At 45.8% G+C, this 16,702-nt stretch overlaps 3 protein-coding genes across 5 annotated transcripts; 2 read left to right on the top strand and 1 right to left on the bottom strand.

The window, feature by feature from the left end:
* Nucleotides 1–3,705: 3,705 nt before the first annotated feature.
* On the bottom strand, nt 3,706–5,452 carry E1B28_012249 (uncharacterized protein). 3 transcript variants are annotated; one of them, XM_043157336.1, is made up of 6 exons: nt 5,129–5,452; nt 4,818–5,077; nt 4,713–4,759; nt 4,570–4,641; nt 4,073–4,509; nt 3,706–3,994 (listed from the first exon to the last, which is right to left on the bottom strand). In XM_043157336.1, exons 1-6 carry the CDS (start codon nt 5,397–5,399, stop codon nt 3,762–3,764), a joined length of 1,320 nt encoding a protein of 439 aa, XP_043004703.1. In that variant the 5' UTR covers nt 5,400–5,452; the 3' UTR covers nt 3,706–3,761. The 3 variants fall into 3 exon arrangements, with proteins under 3 accessions (XP_043004703.1, XP_043004705.1, XP_043004704.1); XM_043157338.1 differs by having other exon boundaries at nt 3,706–3,924; XM_043157337.1 differs by having other exon boundaries at nt 3,706–4,509.
* A 250-nt stretch (nt 5,453–5,702) lies between these two features.
* Nucleotides 5,703–8,533, top strand: E1B28_012248 (uncharacterized protein). The gene is made up of 17 exons (XM_043157335.1): nt 5,703–5,826; nt 5,887–6,004; nt 6,068–6,228; nt 6,290–6,437; nt 6,494–6,564; nt 6,623–6,734; nt 6,806–6,902; nt 6,954–7,119; nt 7,177–7,211; nt 7,270–7,459; nt 7,514–7,548; nt 7,607–7,697; nt 7,772–7,820; nt 7,879–7,971; nt 8,032–8,056; nt 8,127–8,164; nt 8,231–8,533. Exons 1-17 carry the CDS (start codon nt 5,806–5,808, stop codon nt 8,359–8,361), a joined length of 1,581 nt encoding a protein of 526 aa, XP_043004702.1. The 5' UTR covers nt 5,703–5,805; the 3' UTR covers nt 8,362–8,533.
* A 4,756-nt stretch (nt 8,534–13,289) lies between these two features.
* Nucleotides 13,290–13,680, top strand: E1B28_012247 (uncharacterized protein; the record flags this gene model as incomplete). Its single annotated transcript, XM_043157334.1, has 2 exons — nt 13,290–13,292; nt 13,339–13,680. 2 exons carry the CDS (start codon nt 13,290–13,292, stop codon nt 13,678–13,680), a joined length of 345 nt encoding a protein of 114 aa, XP_043004701.1.
* Between the last annotated feature and the right edge of the window lie 3,022 nt (nt 13,681–16,702).

The raw sequence follows: 16,702 nt of genomic DNA, 5'->3' as shown, positions 1-16,702 counted from the left end.
AGGCGACTACCATCTTCGGACTAGCCGATTGAAGGTAGGGGTTATATCTACCGCTTACGTTGGACGGTGAAATCTTTAGCTTGTCGCCGTCTTCCCAAGCCCCCTCACTTTGTATCACTTCGATCAGAAAACATCGAAACCTGTAGTACACCCACCTTGAGTTACTCAGCCTTGAACAACCGGTTGCATCACCGATATTTTCAGTTGGCTGCCACTGGGTCGTGACCTGAAGTCGTAACTTCGTAACACATGGACTATGTACGTAACTTTAATTATTTTTGGCCTACGATGCATGATTTCTGACCCGCGAGCTAGGTCCCTTCAAGTCGGGGTTCGTGTCCCTTTTTGTTGCCTTTTTTTACCGTGCGCTGTCGACCAAAGTTCGCGGTCCGTGCCAGCGGTCTAAACAAAAAGTTGACAGTATGCAACTCGTGCAACACACGGTCTCATCTGGTCAGGTGGTCCTGTATAGTCGGAGGAGGACATTTGAAACGTGGCGTTGCGGTCATGATCAAAACCACAGCTGTACACACTTTGGTTCGGAGCCGCTGAGGAAATTTCATGTTACTGGGTCTGAGAAGGCTTGAAGGGAGGGGAGCTTCTGGAAGCCCCGTCGGCTCTCTCCAGAAGCGAGTGTGACACATGCGCCACCAGGTCTCCAGTGTTGGGGTTCTTGAGAAACTTTCATGGGTTGTGGATGCTAGTGGCTCAGGCATGTTGAGTAGTGTTCCAGTTTCATCGGCGGAGACGAGATAATCAAATCTTTTCTTTTCAGTTCAGGGCAGGACGGTATAATTGCTCATTTCTCATATCGATGTCAAAGTGAGCTGGGCAATCAATGTGTCCTACCGGAACACTTACTTCTCCTTTCTGTCTCCTCTTCTTTAGTACTCAAGCTCTTCTTACTCGTTGTCTTATGTACTCCAATTCATTTCTCCTCGTTTTCTCTGATTTCTTTTGGGAGCTGTCCACGCACAAGCTAAAACCTCGGTAGATTTCCTGGTCATCCGCCAGCCAGCCAGCCAGCCACCCGCCCCGCTCTGGGGTTTTCGGTCCTGAATTGAAGCTGAAAGATTGACGGACATAATCGGACTTTGGACAAGTTGGGACTCAGTAACGCGATCTCTCTCTCTCTTTGTTAGGTTAGGCCTCAAGGGTGGACGCTGTTTTTAGGGCGGTATACTTGATTATCAAATCCAGGTTGAAGTATGGGATGAACGGCTTCCTTTCTAGATAACAGAGTCCGACGCTTGAGGCCAGCTGCAGCAGGGTCGTTTCACAGAAAAAATCTCTCTGCACGAGTCCGCCATCTCCCCCGCCAACATCCTCCTACCCAAAGTGAGTTCAACGAACATTGTAGGCCTCCATAGACATTATTGATTACTGGCCCGATCACCCTCCGCGAGTTCCGAGAATTTTAACCTCTACTTAACCTTCAGTCTTCACCTAGCGCGATAAGGTCACACTCTGGGGAAACAAGCACATTTAGCGAGCAGTTAAGGAGATATCCAAAATGGGGATGACGAGGGACGTCAATAAAAACAAATTCTGGGGAAACAAGGCTGGCTCAATATCGTTGACAGTTGCGTATGGTTTCAAAACTTCGGAGTATCCAATTGAATGGTACAGTTACGGCATGGACGTTCTCTACGGCCACGATCATCGGGTTTTTGGTCCGAGGACTGATATCGATGCAGAGGACAAGCCGAAGCCTCACACGGTCGGGTCACGGTAGTGTACTGGTAAGGGTCTAGACCACTCTTCTCTCGACTCTGAACTATTGCTGGAATAGATCGAACCACTTCCAATCACTCGACTCCACCTTTTTCTGCTTCTAAAACATCCTTTCAGTAGCCTAAGATGACAGCCTACCCTTACCTTTAACAGAACTGTAACCGTAGCAATATCAATATCATGATTTCAATCAACTGAAATCAATCACAACCCACCTCTACGCTTATAGTATCATGGTAGTAAGCAACACAGTACACGCCCTCGGAGCGGTAGTTCATCGGGCCTTCCTTGGAACTTTCGAGTAGAGAGGGAAGGAAAAACCACGCCAGCATAATGGGTGACAATCCATCACACTCTCATGTCCAAGTTACGCAGGGGAAGAGCCAGAAAAAGGCAAGTCCGACGGTTAACATAGATGTTCTTGGTTTATCTGATCGTTTCATGAAAGATGTTCAAACGAATAGATCTATGGCAAGCTCACGAGGGGATTAGTGAATCTTGAATCGGCGGTCGTTGTTTTTTTGCCAGCAAGTTGGTCTTCGGTTAGAAACCGGGAGTACTAGCGGCTACCACTAGGGGACAGTACCACTGGGGGACAGCCCTACTGTGGTACCAATGACCGTGTAAAACTTGCAGGCTCGCGGATTATATTGCCAAATTGCGCGAATTGACTGCCGCGAGCCTCAAGGAATGACGTCGACTTCGGAACTCGGAGGTAACGAGCTCGAGGAACAGAACAATGCGGTGGCAGTGGCGAGGGCAGGTGGAATCAACCCGACCAATCCACAAACGAAGATAACCCTAGACATAACATCACTTCTTGCTAACCCACAAAAGGACTTAACAAACTTTGCTAAGTCCCCATCCCGAATCTTCAGGCGGATGATCGACGAGTCATCGCATTCAGAATTATAGTTTGTTCGTTTGTTCCTATCATTTTCCCTCTTTCTCCTTCTCTTCCCGAGAGGCCGATTTTGACCACGACAGGTTCCGCGGGACGGGAAAGAGGATACGATGGAGGACTCGACTCCCGCAGTCCTGGATTGATTCCGCACGATATGAGCTTTTGAATATATTCCAACGGCGCTTGATCACGATGCACAAACATACACGTTGAAAGGAAAACCTAGAACGACGGAGCATGAATACACCATCGTGTAGGTATCAATTGCCGCAAGGGTATCTAAACATACCGGTTCACCGTCATCCGGCGCGGCCGCATAACCAACGAACGGTAAGATATACTTCGAAGAGGCTTTTCCTGGTTGTCTTTTCTTTTTATTTTGACCGACCTCACCGAACTCAGGCACGCCTATGTATGCGGAGAGAATGTGGGGATTACTGGGGTACGAAGTGGGGTCGTCCAATGGCAATTTAGGCTTGTTGATGTACTGTTGCGGGCCGCTCGAGTCCCGTGGCTAGTTTGGCGCGGCGTCTTTTTATGTTGTTGACTGCAAGAGGGCGATGATTATTATTATCAGGAATATGGGGCCTTGAGGTCTGAGATCTAACGGATTCGATGAAAGCAGCGATTTTCACCGGTGGCGGCGAAGACAATGGAAGTCAGAAGATTCCCCGAACTATCGGTGAATGACATACTGTGATCCATCCTCGTAACTTCGACCCCAGAATTCTGTTCTTCATGTCGCGAGGGCTTCACGCAGAGCATGTTTAGAACGGTCTTGGTGGTCAAGCCTAGATTTTCGGGAATGTCCTACATCGAAGCAATGTTACTCAGGCCTGCAAAAAAAAGAAAACATACTGCAGTATCCCACGTCAAATCTCTCGGTCATGGGCGTGAGGAGAATTTTGGTAGTGAGCGAAGTTGAAGATTGGCGAATTCAATTTCGATTTCGATTCGATTCGCTCGAGATAAACGAGCCCCACACGTTCAGAACGATCCAGCACGCAATATAACGCGTTTCGACGCAGGAGGATTTTTGGGCGATGGAAGTGGATGAGGAGAAATTTGGCGCCTACTGGCACTGCATTGCGGATTTATCCGAGTTTGTGCCTTTACTAAAAATCTATTCAACGCTAGTAAGACTCCCCAACGATTTTGCGCCCACACTAGCACTCCCGTCTTCACTCTCATCAACATCAGCATCCGACGCGCTCTCGTTGTCTATTACATCTGTAGGTCGTGGCGTGCTTGTTCTCCTCGTAGGAGTAGTCGAAAAAGAGCCTATCCTGGAGAAAACAGGCGATGGTCTAAGAGATGCATTCAAACTCGATAGAGATGGCGAACGTAAACCAGAACCTTAACAGGGGGGAAGAACAAACAAAAACAACGTCGAATTAGTGGAACGAACTATGATGTATACCCAGTATCAAGTACCCAGAAAAGTTTGCGAAACCCCTTTTATCGACGATAGTCTAGGAGGTGGTGTTTGAAAAGATGGCCTCTGAGTTATTTCATGATTGTGAGACTCTAAGTGCCCACTGTATGTCTTCTCATCTACTGGCGTTGTTCCTTCGGTTTCGTCTTCGTCTTCTTCATTCTCCATGATCGACGAGAATGATGAATGCGCATTTGCTTCATATATAGATTGCGCTTCTTGAGACTCCCGATGCCACTGTTCCTCCTGCTCTTGCTGCCGACGCCATTCGGCTAGCTGGTTTGGGTTGTAGTCCCCGTTTATAGGATCGTTACCATGAAGGTCGGCCGGAACGAATAGCTGTTGTTCTTCATATTCTTCGGGATCTTCTTCTGCGAGTTCGGGAGGAACGGTGCGATCTCCAGTTTGAGACGGTATGCGATGCAAAAGGCCGTAGCTATTCACGAAGCAAGGGGCCTTAGCTAATCTCCTCACAAGAATTCGTAGAAAAACGCACCCGAAAACGCAGCCTAGCAATCCCGCTCCGCCCCAGTGACGATTAGGAACCAACACGACTTCCCTGAGAGCACTATAGAATCGAGTGAGGGTAAAGGATAATGAGTAGAGTCAGGAAGGAAGTTGAGGTTGAAAATCACGCACTCAAAATCATGAGAATAGACGTAGACTCGCAGGGGTTTATCGACATGCTAACCAATAGACAAAGTCAATTCACATTCGGGACTGAATCGTACAGAGAGGTCGTACCGCTTCGACGAGGTCATAGAAGTCATTCTCGGCACTGAGCGTGCCTCCAGACCAGCCAGTGATATAGTCACCGTACGGAACAAGACCCGCACTTTCTGCCGGACTTCCCTCCAAAACATCCAAAACATGCCAAACGTTGTCCAGCGCGAACTCGGGTTCACACATTCGCATGCTAAGCCCTAACAACGAGGGTTGACGAGTTGTGTCTTCTTGTGGGCTCGATGGTTGCGACCATTCTCGGGAAGGAACGATGGGTACGACTACCAAGGCCGAATTAGACTGAATATCCGGTCAGTGATTGAGCAACGCACCTCGCATTTCCTGGTTTTTACTATTCCAAACCATCAAGTTCAGGACACGTCCTTCGTGGCTTTCCACGATTTTCTCTAGTTCTGATGCATTGAATATATTGGGATTGGACGAAGAAGAAGAAGATATTGAAGGGTCGTCAAAGCCGACGATGAAGTCGAAGAAAGGTTCTATAGATGCTTGGAAGGCCGGAGAGGAGGGTGTGACACGGAGAACGTGAAGAGCACGAGAGGGTGGATAATTGCTTTCGTTCGTTGACTGACTTGCACCCATACTGAGGAGGTGAAGATCGAGGGTCAGCGGTGCGCGTAGGCCCGACACGTGGGTGTAGGTCGGCAGCTTGTTTTATCGACCACCACCATCATGTTTTCGTTACCTTTCTGAAAGGCTGGCTTCACCAATCGGCGAAATATAACCCGTGGAGCCGATTATCTGCTCTTCGTGGTCATTCGAAACTGTAGCAACAACACGGGAGTCCCCAAGCTGTCTAATAATCAGGGAAACCATTTCTTTTCCGGTGTATCGTTCTATGATTATGGCCCCATGGTCAATTCCATATGCTCCCCATCCCTTTCACCCTTTCCTTAGAACGGTCCGCCCCTCTCCGCTGCGTTTTCCAAGGATTTACTTCGCTTCTGATCTCAGTCTTTTTTCAGTGATTTTCCGACATTGAAACAGCATGCCTATAATTCGCATAAAAGTGAGAGGTGGATTCCCAGTCTCAGCAAACTGTTTTTTTTGAATTTCCTCAACCATGAAGCTTCTGGGATTCGTTTCAGCCCTTCTCGTCTCCGTTCCCGCAGTCTTTGCAGCCTTCGGAGTGACAACCTCCGGGAACAACTTGCTTGTTGACTCGGGAGCAGGTTTGGTCACCACCAGTGAGTCTGTTTCTTCCTCTTTCTTCGCAATTAACCTTTCTCATTTCATCATTCCCTTGGTAGTTAACAAAGCCAACGGCGACATTACCTCACTCAATTTCAACGGAAAACAACTGCAAGACCAGTCTAAATTTACCCAGCTCAGCTCAGGACTGGGGTCAGCGACAGTCACTTCTTCCGTTGCTAACAACATTGCGGTAGTCACCATCAAGACCAGCACTATCGTGAGTTTCGCTTGGGAGTAAACCGACGGGGATTGCTCAATGTCAGCTAATTGCCTCATAGACCCATTATTATATCGTTCGTTCTGGCACCAACACGCTTAACATCGGTACGTTTGCCTCTGCCGAACCCAGCGTCGGAGAACTTCGTTTTATCGCACGACTAAGCAAATCTGCCTTGCCAAACGGACCTGTCCAATCGGAAATGCAAGGTCAGTATCCCTCCTCCGACAAATCAAACGCGTTCGTTTAATTTATGAGCTGTAAGGCGGAACCGCTATTGAAGGATCGGATGTTTTTAACGTGAACGGTCAGACGAGGTCTAAATTCTACTCCAGTGTACATGTCCCTTGGTCTGAATAACGGAGATCGCTTTTTGAAAGTCGTGTCAACATAGGTCCGCTTTCTGCAAGACCAGGTTCACGGGGTTACTGGCAGTGGCGTTGGTGCATACGTGATCATCCCTGGCGTCGGATACGAGACTTCATCTGGAGGTCCATTCTTCCGTGGTCAGTTTTGAACCATTCAAGTTACGCGGATGCTAACCTTCATTTTCAAATAAACAATATTACTTGCACAGATATTGATATTCAAGGCAGTGATCAGCAGGAGGTCTATTTTTACATGAATTCCAACCATGAACAAACAGAATCTTACCGCACTGGTTTCTTTGGACCGTAAGCTCATCCCCAATTATTCATGAAATTTGGACCTAGCTTTTGGTCTAGATATGCCCTTGCGATAACTACCGGTGGCGCGCCTTCAGCAAACCTTGATACAAGTTTCATGGACAGCTTGGGTCTTCAAGGATACGTCCCGGCTTCTGGACGTGGCACTGCTTCTGGAACGTACTCGGGCACTCTTGCAGGCATTCCCGTCACCATTGGATTCAAGGTCAGAATTGCACAAACGGGAAGGAGAGTCCGCATAACTTACTGATGATACATGCAGAACTCTGCTGCGCAATACTGGGCAACTGGTTCAGGGTGTGTTTATCATTTCACCCGCAACACAGTTCGTATTGGTAATCCAAGAATATTATAGGGGATCTTTCAGTCGTCCCTCGATGAAGCCGGGAACGTACTCCGTCACCTTGTATCAAGGTGAACTAGAAGCCGGAAGTGGTTCCGTCTCCGTCAGCGCCGGGAGAACATCCACAGTGACTTTGACGTCTACTCTCAGTAGACCCAGCACTATCTGGAATATTGGAACGGTTGATGGAACGCCTGCGGGGGTAAGATGGTCGTTAAATACTCGTTGAACCGTGTTATATTAACATGCTGAGCAGCTTCTCAACGCTGACAAAATCGAAAAAATGCACCCGTACGCTCTGAATTTTAAATGCTCGTATACGTTCGACTATTTCTTTGATTTCAAACAGATCGGACAGCAGAATGAGTAAGTGGGGTCCCGTGACGTTCACGGTTGGTTCAAGTTCGGCTTCGTCCTTCCCAATGGCACAATTCAAAGCTGTAAGTCGTCCACTAGACCTCTTAGCTCACTGTCATAAGGCAACGCCGCTCATCGAACATCCTTTTCGGATAAGGTGAACAACCCTACGACTATCAAATGGACCGCAAGCTCTTCACAAATCGGTAAGGATCTGCGGATGCTACGTACAATCATATATTTACTCCTCGGAATGTGATTCAGGTGCACGTACTCTACGTATTCGGACTACTGAATCCTTTGCAGGCGGAAGACCTGCAGTCGTCGTGAATTCCTGGAACTCTCCTCAGCCGGCAGGTTGGTTTTTAGATTTATTCAAGCCTTGAGTTGAGCTAATCAACTGAACCGTCACATTAGCACCTACAAAGATTGACTCTCGAGGGTAAGATTTTCCAAGCAAGTGTATCCATAAAGGAGTGTTCTCATCCTAGCATGCCGTCTCCCTACTCCAGAGTAACCCGAGGAACCTGGCGTGGTCTTAACGAAATCTGTGAGTCTATGACTTTTGTCCTCGGGCTATCCGTGACTGAACACGCATGGATTTCTCGAAAAAAAGACGACTTCTCCATTCCAGCAGGTACTTTGGTCGCAGGATCGAACACCATACAAATTAATACCATCAGCGGTAGTGATGGGGATACTTTCCTGAGTCCGAACTTCGTTTACGACTCAATTGAGTTGTTCTAAAGAACACGCTATCGAATCCGTGAAGTAGTTGTAAGCTACAAACAGCAAAGCGAGTGTATATCGCCGAAAAAATATCATCTATTTTTTCTTTAACATCAAGAATGCGAAATCTGCCACGGCGAATACATTTTCTATACTAATACGCAGTACAACAAGACTAATTAGTCCAGTTAATTAACTTACTACATCCTGTTATTACAATTATACAAATTAAAACCTCCGGTCAGGTACGATTGCAGTGCGATGGCTGCCTGCACAGTACCAATAAGGTGCATGGTACCGGGAAGTGGGTGGAACCACGATTTTTCTCTCAGCGTGCTTATCATAGCGTCAACGCTGTCGTTGCGTCTGTGGCCTCCGAGTCGAGTGCTAAGCTCGTCGGTAGAATATGGGCCAAATGTTTCGATGTTAAAGTACGGCCCAACTGCAACAATCCAACGAATAACTTTATCTCGAGGGAGCGCACCGAGTTTGATTGCGGATTTAACCTGATCTGAGGCCTGGACGCCCAGTGAAAATTGACAATATTATCGGCCTTTGTCTACAATTGTCGGGTAAATTTTAGCGGCAATAGTTAGGATACCTCTGACAATAGTGGAAAACGGTAGCTCGACCTTGTCCCACCTATTGCTCACAAATTGCTCATCACACCGGGTAAAAATCACATCATTAATTCGTCTATTCCCCGCCATTCTTGGTGATTTTAGGTGAAAACATCCAGTCAATATCTGGGATAGGTCTAACAATGGTGGAAAATGGTAGTTCGAGCATAATCCTAGCTATTGCCTTGATTAACATGAAATCACGTCATTGAATAACTATACGAGTAAAATACATGCATAATTAATTTAATTCACTAATTGTACGATATTGCTGCTGCCAACTGTCGCCCCCAATACTTTCTTGTACCTGCCCCCTCCAACCTATGCCCTAAATAAACTGCCCATCCTGTTCACAAATCACCCAAACTAGAACAAAGTCCGCTGCATTCAGAGGGGTTGAGTTTGCATTTAGTACTGTGCATGTATGGTTCTGATCAGCATAAATTAGTAACAGAGATACAACGATACCTACAGTCAGAAATCACAGATTGACAACTCGAAACATGGTAACCTGGTGGGTATGAAGGATATCAGAACCAGAAATATGTGTAAGGCAAGGCTACACACCTGTTCACCAACTAAGGCGACAACATGAGCCCAGACTTGAGACAAAGGGCGAAAGTTGAGTGTGATGGTGGTGGTATGAAGAAGAGTCGTGTTGCGTGTTCAGGAGGTTTTAAGCTAGAATTTTTGAAAATTCCCACGTGGCAGAACAGCATGCTGAGCTCCAAATTCACTAAGTTCACATTTTTTACACTTGTTTGTGTGGGCAGCTACAAACTTGGTGAAAAGAATAGACAAGAATAGGTGATAACAGCTCAGTGAGGGTGTTGTGGTTTTGTTGTAGGGAGGGTTGGTTGATTTCACACGTTCATGTGCCCATCCATTGAGTTCATGCATGCTGTCGCAAATGTTGTTCATTTGCTGAGTGTTCTCATTGCTATTAGCTGCTATTTACTGAATGATTTACACAGTTCTTGTTGGGCGCAATCTGGTGCAAAGCACTAGCTACAAATAGTTGCAGTGCCATAATCTTGTTATGTCACGGCCATGAGAATAGGTTAGAAAGGTCGAGTATATTGTCTGTGCGATAATTCTATGTCACATGCTATGAGAATATGACAAAGACAATATGACTTTCAGGTGGGAATTTCCCCCAGGAAATTAGTCAGCAATTTAATCTACTCTAATTCAAAAGGAAAGAGTGAAAAAAGTACAGCTATACATTAACAAGCCCTTGGCAAGTCTGGCCACTGGCCAGAAGCAGAACATACTTAAATGCGGTGAAGTCAGGTGTATGTGTGGGCGGCTACTGTATAGGCGGCCGCTTCACATATTTCACCAATGTTGCGCCGTGTTCAGCGCGGATGCCTCAAAGTCAAGGTCAACTTGGTGTCAACATTGGTTAGTCAGTTATGGATATATATGGGTGAGGAACAGAGTATTTTGGGCGCATTATGGAGCACTAGCTGCGAATAATTCATCTGCCATAATACATGGTACCGAATAGGTGTGAATTCCCCAGAATATTGTCGATTTTCACTGGGTTTAAACATTATTGGCAATCTATGAAATTCAATTAGCTGACAACATAATTCAGACTTTGATACACACCAGAAAAGCAAAAAATTATTTCGAGCTTAATTGACTACTGAAGGTAGCTAAATCGGGATGTAGATACACTCAAATGAAATATAATCTGATATCTGGCCAATCAAACTATTTGAAATTTCACCCGATATTCTCCTGTTCAGTATTGATTTCAGACGAATAAACAGGGAAATTGATTAGGCAACTATCCATTTAGCCAAGAAGTAGGCAAATTCACTGCAAATCATTTCTTGTTTTAGGTCAAGCAAAATGCCAGATTTCACCTGACTTGAATGGCGTACTGATTTTCTCCCAGCAAACATTAGTAGAGAAAAATCAGTACAGCATTCTGCACAATTAAAATCCGGCATTTCGCTTTACTCAAAACAGGAAATGATTTAGAGAAAATTAATTTACTTTTCAGCCAAATAGATAGTTTCTTAATCAATTTCCCTGTCTGTTTGTCGGAAATCAATACTGAATAGACTAATATCAGGTGCAATTTCGAATGGTTTGATTGGCCAGATATCAGATCATATTTCATTTGAGTGTATCTACACCCTGATTTAGCTACCTTCAGTAGTCAATTAAGCTCGAAATAATTTTTTGCTTTTCTCGTGTGATATTGGATGACTTCCCGTAAGGATGTGCAAATAATCTCCTTTCAAATAAAAGTTTTGATGTAAATTGGAAATTGGGAAATTGTCAAATTATTTGCAGATGCCTCCTGCAATGCTGGAAATGTGCATGAAGTGCTCGGATTTATCACACGTGTGGTAGCTTGCCAAGGGCGTAAGTGCGGACAAACTTCCATATCTGGGCTGGAAATCATGTGGACTCACCTCACTTAACGAAATATTGCAGCAAAAACAGTTTAGAAAGGGGTCGCTAGGCCTTTCTAAATTCAAGAATTTAGAACATGCCTTGATGTTCAGATTCTGGTATTTGTTGCCAGGTATCACTTGCTTAACATATCTCCGATGATTTTTAGCGTTATTTGCAACGATATTTACAAATAATCCTTACGGGAAGTCATCCATTGGTTACCTTTGGGTCAGGGAGGGTCAGGGAGGGAGGTTTTATCAATTCTGCTCGTGCGAATTTGAAAGTGACGCCGCTTGACCAATAATGCGACTTAGTTGACTATGCTACACGGTTCTTTTTGCACTTTAAACAGTGCTGTGGAGTGATATTTATTGTATTAAGAACTAGAGTGAGCCCGAATTGCTAGTTAAAGCTAGTGCTGCTAGTAGAATGTGCCATAGGCGCAGCTAGACCAGTTAGAGAGAGCCGTAGATCGTGTCAGAAAACTGTATGACCGTTCGAAACCTGTAGAACACTATGAGCAGAGGACTTAAGCGGTAATTCACCAAGTTATACTCTCTACATTCTACTATGCACTGGCATATCAAGGGATTGTACTATTAGAAGACTTGTAGTCTTCATAAAACCGTTCGTAGCAGAACTTAACGGAGTCAAAAGACCTTCATACTAGGAGTACCTACTTCTATGGGGGATTTAGTTGACAAGAAATCGGACATAGGACCACACAGACTAGGAGAAATTTGATATGACCGTAGATCGAGTCCCGATCTGAGGAAAAGACAAAAAGACATGATACAGATCCCAGATCACAGATAGAGTACCTAGGAACCAGGTGGGAATGAACAACGGATCTCGGAGTCCACGCTGTTCATGTGCTACGGCAATTCGGAACTCTGGATCCATATGCTGGAACTACTTGGACACACAAAGTCCATATGATTTGATAACATCGCAATGCAGGATAAGGTCTATAGGCAGGAAATACCATATGGTATGCCTATGTAGGTCCATTCTACATGCTGAAACAAGAATGAAGAACGGTCCAGATTGGTCCAAAACATATGATTCGAATATGGAAAAACTCCGTAGACAAGATTCTGCACATGTAGCAGCCCCTAGCGATAAGATTCCACATGGATTCGTAGCTACGGTGCATTATTTTTGGAGATGAAACAAGTAGAGATAGGATTACAAAGCTAGCGTAGAAGTAGTATAAAAGCAGCTCATGTATCCGTAGATAAAAAGTACTATCCATGCGTAGGAAAGTCCTGAGTGGGTTGCCCGTGAGTAACTGCTCTTGACACCAATAGAGAGATTTGCCCTGTCTTTGTGCAGTGAAACGATAAGATTTGATTTGAACTATACGAGACCGTCGAGGTCAAAACTAGAGAACTATCCATCCATAGGCCGCCAAGGTCTTGATTACTGTTTCGTGATCCATCGAGGGTCTTAGCGTTCATGTCCGCCGAGGTCTTAGTTTTCGTGTCCGTCAAGGGCAATAGTCTCCAATCGTTCGAATTAGTCTTACTGTAGACAAAATTCACAGTCCCACTTAGTCCACTGGACAATAAACAGAGCCCCTACAAACCCTAGAATTCCCGTAGCTGTGGTGTTTTACACTTGCAGTTACACATTGATTTCATAAGACCTTCATACGATACTGAGACTGTGATCTTGTGCATAACCTTTGCCAAGCAGTCCACCCTTGCAATCTTTCCTGGTGTGTAGAGTTATTGATAGACTTTACATGGAGGTTTACTAGTTTTTGGGTTGATTTGGTGTTGGTGCTACTTCCGTAGCTCTGATATTAGGTTGACTCTTGAGTGGTATTCTTCGCCCATTACCGAAGTAGGCAAATAGCTCCAAACAAAATTCGCACGTTACATTGTTACCATGGTCACCCGCTGAGAAATGGTGTGTTTTGTCTAGGTATCACTGTCCTTGAACTGATGCTCTTCAGATAACCAACGAAACTCAAACCAAGGAGTATGTTAAAGGCTATGGAATCGACTGGGACAAAGTCAAAGCCGCTCTTGAGATAACGGATGACGGTGATGGGCGGATCCGCATACTAGTACAGAAGATTTTGGAACATGTCGACTGCGACATTCATTGGACTTGCATAGGAAAGCCCAACAGCGGCAAGCGCAACACCTTCAACATTATCTCATTCGGCAAAGAGGCCTTTGATACCGATCCAGAGGCTTTGAGAAAGAAAGATATTCCTGCTCCAGACTATCTGAAGAGCTTTGTGGAACCATTTTTTGTCGGGCCCGATGTATTTGAGGTTGTGGATTGGTAATGAAACAAGCTATCCCATTGCGTATGATGGTGGCTAACGTTTTCGCAGATATCATCCACTGGATTTTTACTCAGGACGATGTGAATGGAGAAATCGTTATCTTATTAATGCAACGATATTGTATGGCTTAGCGTGCAACAAACAATATTAGACTCACTACTTGTATTCGAATGTGGGTTGTTGTAGTCTGACTCAGTGTGATGAACGACAACTGAGGGAGCCCGAATGACGAGAAAAAGTATATAAGGAAAAGTTAAGGAAAATAGGGGCGACCAAACTAGTAGCGATAGGAACCGGAACTATAACATAGGGGCTGGAATGGAGGGCGAAGTACTAACCTCAACACCCCCCCTACTTCGCACCGTCCAATCCCAACAATGTAACAAGCTTCTTGTGTTGGAGACCCCCCAGTTGCTTTGTAAAAATATCAGCAATATTATCCCCCGTATTCACGTCGACAGTGGAAATTTGTTTCTTTGAGACCTTCTCCTGAATATGGTGATGTCGAAGATCAATATGCTTCACCAACCCGTAATGCTTTGAGTTTTCTGTAAGACTTTGGCTGCCTTCATTATCGCCATGTAAAGCTACGGCACTGTCCACACATATTCCAACTTCCTTTAGCCAAGAAACCATCCAGACAGCTTGTTGACTTGCTCTAGCGAGTGCAATGTATTCCGCTTCCACTGTTGATAGAGCCACAGATGCTTGTCTCTTCGATCCCCAAGAGACCGGTGCACCAGCCATAAAGAAAACATGGCCAGATGTTGAGTGTCTGGTGTCCTTGCAACCTCCCCAGTCGGCATCTACCCAACCAACCGGTTTCAAATCCCCCCCTGGACTGTACCTTATATCATAGTCCAACGTTCCTTTAACGTACTCTGCAACATGAACTAACGCATCCCAATGCGACTTCCCCGGGTTATTTTGAAACCTCGCCAACACATTCACGGCAAACGACAAGTCTGGTCGAGTACAAATTTGACCCCACTGAAGTGATCCCAGAAGTTCGCAGTATGGTTTGTCCGCCATGAATTTCCTATCTTCCTCAGGTAATGGGTTCGGTGATTCAATGAGGACGGTGGACGGTAATGGGGTGCTCCGAGGATGGCGATCAGAGAGTTTGAAGTGTCGAAGCATACGCTGGAAGTATGCCTTCTGAGAAAGTGAGATACTACCGTCGGATCCATGAACAATCGCAACTCCGAGCAATACGCCACCTGACGCGTCGCTCACCTCCCACTTATCACCCAACTCTTTCTTCGCTTTGTCTCTTCCCCCATCTGTTGAAGAACCACCAAAAACGTCGTCAGTATAAGTGTTTGTGATTGTAAACTCTGGTCCTGTCTTCCGGGAGTGTACGCACGGATCGGCTCTTGACTGGTAGTACCCAAAATCGCTATAAGTTTGTCCTAGAGTATGATACCAATTAGCCGCTCCCTGTTTCGTCCCATAAAGGGTCTTGTTCAGCTTGCAGACAAGGTCCTCTTTTCCCGGTACTACGAATCCCTCAGGTTGCCTCATGTAAACATCGTGTTTGATAGGGCTGTTCAAGTATGCACCCTTGAAGTCAATTTGAAAAGTTTTCAATCCGAGAGTAACCGCTAGCGCTATTGTCATACAGATGGACTCCATTCAAATGACAGCACCATAAGTCTTGTCGTAGTCGACGCCATAAACTTGCGTGAAGCCCTGCGTGACATACCATGCTTTGTACTTCACAGCAACTCCTTCCGAATTCCATTTGATCGCGTGGACCCAACGCCCGCCAATTACCTTTGCACCTGGCAGTAATTTCACAAGAGTCCAACAGTCCTTTTCCATCAGAGTATCGTACTCAGTTTGCATAGGGGGCATCCATACCTCGGAAGACTTCATTGCTTCCTTAAAGTTCCTAGGTACCCATTCCTTCGACGAGATTGATGCAAAAGCCCAAGGGCTGTTAACAATGAGTTGGTGTACGCGATCCAGTAACCTTTCTCGTGGTACGACTGAATCCGTTGCCCAGTCCCTTTTTCCACTCCTAGCGTCCCTTTCCATTTCCTCTGTCTCGAGCATTTCTCTATGCGCTCTTGACTGGACAGGTACTCTGCACTCCCTGCTACCAGCAAGCGTTCGTTCGACGGGCTTTGGCATTAGTCACTGCGGTAACAACGGATCTTGGACAATAGCTGTTGGTAGTTCAGGGATCGTTGACAGTGGCGTAGTTGACTGTTCGGGAATTGTTGACGGTGGCGTAGTTGATTTTGACGTCGGTTCTTGAATTTCTACAGGCTTTCCAACTTCAATATCAAAATCGGCTTCAAGGTGGACATCCGGATCATCGGGCCTAGTCACGGGCAAAGTCCTATGCAGTGTGCCCTCTTCAAAACGGACGTCCCTCGACTCAATGATTCCCCTTGTCTCTGGAACCCATAATCTATAACCCCTTCTACCCACATAACCTAACATTTGGCCCTTTATCGCCTGCCTTGCTAGTTTTCCGTCGCGGTGATGCTCGGGAAGCTTTGCCCATGCATCACAACCAACTGGCCTCAAGTGCGAGACATCTTGCCTCCTTCCTGTCCACAGCTCAGCAGGAACGTCATCAGGAAAGCGACGGGAAGGCATGAAATTATCAATGTAGCAGAATGTTGAGGTAACTTCTGCCCATAGAAACTTCGGGAAACCTGAGTCTTCTAACATGGTACATGCTCCTTCTATGACAGTCCGATTCACTCGCTCAGCCATTCCGTTCGCTGACGATGAATATGGTGTAATCCGTTCGATGCCAATCCCATGCAATCGACAATAGTCATGCATGGCATGGTTATCAAGTTCTCCACCACCGTCGATTCGGACTACTTTGAGCTTCTTCCCTGTTTGACGTTCTGCCATTGCGTGGTATTCCTTGAATGCCCCAACCACCGTCTCACTTTCCTTGTTGCCCAGAAAATACGGTACACGGTACGATGAACGACCATCGGTACATATCATCAGGTATGATTTCTTTCCTAAGCTTTGTGTTCTTGACAGTCCCCAT

Source organism: Marasmius oreades, chromosome 8 (assembly GCF_018924745.1).
Source record: "Marasmius oreades isolate 03SP1 chromosome 8, whole genome shotgun sequence".
NCBI lineage: Eukaryota > Fungi > Basidiomycota > Agaricomycetes > Agaricales > Marasmiaceae > Marasmius > Marasmius oreades.
Note: the sequence above shows the minus strand (reverse complement) of the source record. Positions and strands in the feature narration are given on the sequence as shown.

Bases quoted from the DNA above. Each gene is read 5' to 3' on its own strand.
- E1B28_012249 (XM_043157336.1), bottom strand. From the start codon at position 5,399: ATGGGTGCAAGTCAGTCAACGAACGAAAGCAATTATCCACCCTCTCGT. The intron at 5,078-5,128 runs GTGCGTTGCTCA...CGGCCTTGGTAG, and splicing joins TAAAAACCAGGAAATGCGAG to TCGTACCCATCGTTCCTTCC. The intron at 3,995-4,072 runs GTACTTGATACT...CCCCCTGTTAAG, and splicing joins GGTTTCGCAAACTTTTCTGG to GTTCTGGTTTACGTTCGCCA.
- E1B28_012248 (XM_043157335.1), top strand. From the start codon at position 5,806: ATGCCTATAATTCGCATAAAA. The intron at 7,120-7,176 runs GTCAGAATTGCA...TGATACATGCAG, and splicing joins CCGTCACCATTGGATTCAAG to AACTCTGCTGCGCAATACTG. The intron at 7,212-7,269 runs GTGTGTTTATCA...AGAATATTATAG, and splicing joins TACTGGGCAACTGGTTCAGG to GGGATCTTTCAGTCGTCCCT.